This window comes from Pyxicephalus adspersus, chromosome 6 (assembly GCF_032062135.1).
Source record: "Pyxicephalus adspersus chromosome 6, UCB_Pads_2.0, whole genome shotgun sequence".
Taxonomy (NCBI): Eukaryota; Metazoa; Chordata; class Amphibia; order Anura; family Pyxicephalidae; genus Pyxicephalus; species Pyxicephalus adspersus.
In genome coordinates, this window is record NC_092863.1 from 19,138,855 (window position 1) to 19,143,301 (window position 4,447).

General features: G+C 38.7%; 1 protein-coding gene across 1 annotated transcript in view; it reads left to right on the forward strand.

Annotated features, from left to right (window-relative positions):
• UBE2Z (ubiquitin conjugating enzyme E2 Z) overlaps positions 1-4,094 on the forward strand; it is a gene marked incomplete in the record, with an annotated part of 8,444 nt that extends 4,350 nt beyond the window's left edge. The window contains 5 exon segments of the mRNA XM_072414853.1: positions 899-1,086; positions 1,824-1,935; positions 2,031-2,143; positions 2,623-2,713; positions 3,331-4,094. Of these exon segments, the coding sequence (XP_072270954.1) occupies positions 899-1,086; positions 1,824-1,935; positions 2,031-2,143; positions 2,623-2,713; positions 3,331-3,501 (675 nt within the window).
• Positions 4,095-4,447: the final 353 nt, after the last annotated feature.

Sequence of the window (4,447 nt, forward strand, 5' to 3'; positions counted from 1 at the left end):
AAATAATTTAAAAAAAATTATACTCATACAATAGTTATATACTGTAAAATAAATGTTCTTGAAAACAATGTACTGCTTTTACACATAAAAATCCAATGTATTGCATTCAATACAGTTATTTTGTACTGAATGCAATACAAATGGATTTTGAATTTCCTGCCCCGCCCGGCCGGGACGTGCACACGCACCGACGTCACCGGGAACTCCCCCGGTGACTCATCGGATGCAGAAGCAGGAAGAAGACGGAAATCGGGGGGCTGGGCGGCGTGGGACCCTGGTGGATCAGGTAAGCGGTCCATTTACTAACCTTCCCTAGGTGTTCCAACCCCGAGAGTGACTCGGGGTTACCACTTGTAGCAACTTTTTTCACTCTCGGGGTTAACGCTAGGGAGGTTAAGACAAGTTGAAATATTTATGCAGTGAGTGCAGATTCTTCTGTAACACAACAGCCACAAACTGGCACATGGTCATGAAAAGATCTGACGCCTTCAAGCCATAGAATAAGAAAACATAAGCCATAGAATAAGAAAACATAGAAAAGTATTAAAGCAGCAATATTACCAACAACCCAGGGCGGAATTATAAACATTCATTATATCTGTCTGTAATGGAAATAAAATTAGCAGCTGCACAATTAACAGGAGGTCTGCCAGAAGCAAGAGAGCAGCCAAAAAAAGCTGGCTTGTTCCCTAGTAGTAAATGTCTCCCTCCCCCCAAACCTAGTTATCCTTAGGAGTAAGCATTTCCCTAATAAATAAATGAGGGAGGCACACTGCTGCAGATTTAATATGTAGTATGCAGACTATAAAGAAAAGAGGTACCTACTGTTGTAAGGCAGGATTGGCTATATTTAGATGTCTGCTCTACATTTTTACCAAATGGTATTTTTGTTTTACAGATCCATGCACTCATAACGGGTCCATTTGATACACCTTATGAGGGAGGGTTCTTCTTATTCTTGTTCAGATGTCCTCCAGATTACCCAATCCATCCACCTCGAGTAAAACTTATGACAACTGGCAACAACACTGTGAGATTTAACCCAAACTTCTACCGAAATGGTAAAGTCTGCCTAAGTATCCTTGGGTAAGTATGTTCCTTCTATTTAATACACTGTAGCTGTAAAGCTGATCTCCAGGCTCAATTATGTCACTATTACTGACAATAAAATAGGAGTTGGCAGTGATCAGAGAATGCTGGTGGCACATCCACCCAATCTATACATTACTGACCGAGCACCACAACTGCAGTGCTCCATAGCACATGGTAACCGACTACCAAACTAGGTGTGTGGGATTCCTCATTTACCAGTGGCAGGACATCAAAAATATTTTTTGGTCCTCTTTTTGAGCTAGAATCAGATTGTTTTATATAATTTGGCTTATGGTCTTTTTAAATTGAGGTCAGTGTATTTTATAGGAGTGCTTGCTGGTGTAATTTTTTATCTTTTCTCTTGAGCAGAAAGCAGTGTCATTTGGTTATAATTTAAAAACTTTGAAGTGAGTGTGTACAAAGCAGCTTGGGGAAAATGATTGGGGAAATTTGGGAGTATTTTATATGAATGTTTCAACGTTAGAATTTTAGAATATGTGTATTGATGGTGGGGGGTACCGTATTTGAATTTTTTTAAATATTGCAATTACTTGCATCTACATTGATCCATGTATATAATTGTCCTGTATATAATTGTCTTGGATAAATATGGTAGGAAATGTATCATTGCATTGGAAGAAGGTTTGATAACTTACCTGTTCATGAAAAGGCCACATTAATTTTAGATTCATGGTCTTTTTACTATGCTATTTGTCTTTTTCCAACACCAGTACATGGACAGGACCTGCATGGAGTCCAGCTCAGAGTCTGTCTTCAGTACTAATCTCTATCCAGTCCCTGATGACAGAGAATCCTTATCATAATGAACCTGGCTTCGAACAGGTATAGCATTTGTTTATTGCCCTCACCCCTGGATGTATTCTTTTAGGAACATACTTTGTGTTGGTATATGATGCTTATTTCATGCTCTTCCTCAGGAGAGACACTCAGGGGACAGCAAGAACTACAACGAGTGCATTCGTCATGAGACCATCAGAGTGGCAGTATGTGACATGTTGGAGGGAAAGTGCCAGTGTCCAGATGCCTTACGGTAAGGCATTTACCTCACTACTTCCCACCATTCCATATCCCTCCTCCTAGATTGTAAGCTTTTCGGGGCAGGATCTTCTCCTCCGCCACTGTCATAGTCTGCATTTGTCTGTCATTTGAAACCGCTATTTAATGTATAGTGTTGAGCAATATGTTGGCACTACTTTAATCATGTTTATTTTGGTACATACAAACCTATTTTTCTGTACATGAAAAGGAAATGTAACTTTTTATTTAAAAGAAAAAACTGTCCTTTCCCCATATTCTCTGGTTGGTGGTTTGTAATGTAAAACCCTATGTGCCTAGACATCAAGTAGCTGGGTTTTAGTTTTATATGGGGGAAAAGGATGCTAAGCCACATGAAAACTAAACTTTAACCCAGAACTTACACAGGACTTATTTTATTGTAGTAGTAGGAAGTATTTTATTGGCAGGAAATAGAAGCCATGAGTAAACTAACCACCTTGGTGTTTCTTGCAGGAGTGTGATGGAGAAATCATTTTTGGAATATTATGATTTTTATGAAGCAGTTTGCAAAGACAGATTTCATCTACAAGGACAGAGTATGCAGGTAATGAAATAAGCACAATTATGGAAAATGTTAAATAATTTGGTAAACAAAAAAAAAAGTTTAGAGCTGTGTTTACTATTTGTTGAAATTTCAGTTAGTTTATGTAAGTGAAACCAGTATATTTGTGGCCAATCAATTGCCAGTTTGACTGAAATCTAATAAAAGGAGGTTAAACTGTACTTTGCAAGGGAACATCAAGTTGGGTAGGACATATAAACAATGTCTGTAGGCACCCTAAAGCATTTGCATTTTCCAGGGCTGTCAATTTTTTGTTATCCTCCTGCTTGGATAGTCACTGATATAGAAAAGTATTGTCCTGAGTCCTTTGGCTAATTGTTGAAGTAAAAAGTTACAGTCCTAGATTTTTACAGACCTGCATCTTCCACAGTTAGCTTAAATGGACCTTGGTGTTAGTCTCTTGAGCCAGGGGAGAAAACCTGTCCAGCAGAAAATGTAGTTTAAAAAAAAAAACACCTGATAAGTATTTATGACTTTACTAGATAAAACGCAGCTAGACAACTTTCTGGCGAACAGCATCCTACATATCTCACAATAGGTTGCCTGAAGATTACGGTGTTTTGGAATACTGTTTGACATGAGTTTTCTTATGGTTTTAGGATCCATTTGGTGAGAAGCGAGGGCATTTTGACTACCAGTCTCTGCTCAATCGCTTGCAACTTATACAGCAAAGAGTGCGGGAGAAACATCGACATGAGCCTGTGGATCCAGAATCAGAGTCCAGCTCCTCAGAAACAGAAATGGACACCCAAGGGAGCTCAAACCCCTAAACTGGTCCTGTAACTTCAGACAGTAACCATAGCCAAGTACTTAAGACAATAAAGGACTTTGTTGTATACAGAGCATGTTTTGCTTCTGGCTGCTGTTTGGAGGCAGAGTTACTACACCTCTCTGCTAATACTTGGGGGATGATGGCCCGGTACCATCGTATAGACAAGAGGCTGGGGCTTGGACTAATGGAGCCTGGATCGAACACGAAGGCAGCACTTTCTTGGATTCAATCCCTCTCTTCGTGAAATGGTCATTTAGTGGCCCAGACAAGCCAAAGAGTTTTATTGCAAGCAAGTTGAGCCTTTCCCAGCCACGGGATTAACTGTTGCCATTTTAAGCTCTAGACATGACTACCCACCCTCCCTCTACATTGTCAGCGCACTGTCTATCTAATGGGCATTGTCCATTTCCTGTTAGTGCACATGTATTTGGTACTGGGATGAATCATTGTTTCACTGTATTTTTTTTGTAATCTTTGTGAGGGTTGTAAATTTGAATGAGCAAAGTGTATACATCTCTTATTTTACTTACATTGTATCATACAGAAAGAATTCAGGGACATGAAAATGTTCTAATAAATCGGTTTTCTCAATTAGCGGATAAAATCTGTATAGATGCCAGACAGGAAGTGATCAAGCCAAAAAAAAAAAAAAAACTTAATGAGGGCATACAAGTACATGAGTGTTAAGAGTTCTAGGCTAGTGCATGGGATTAAAGAGTATATTTCTAAAGACATTACAAAGTATTAGACCTAATCACTTCTTCCTTCCTTCTTATTTAGGAAGGTCCAATAATATAAAAAAGTTATAGTTCAAAATTTACAAAGTCAGGTAAGAAGTAGCAATTTTATAGTTTGAAAGCAGTAGAAAAAGATAGAGAAAGAGGACTGCACAAAAAAAACAAAAAAAAAACTCTAGCATACATTGGGCTTATTTTATTGCAAGA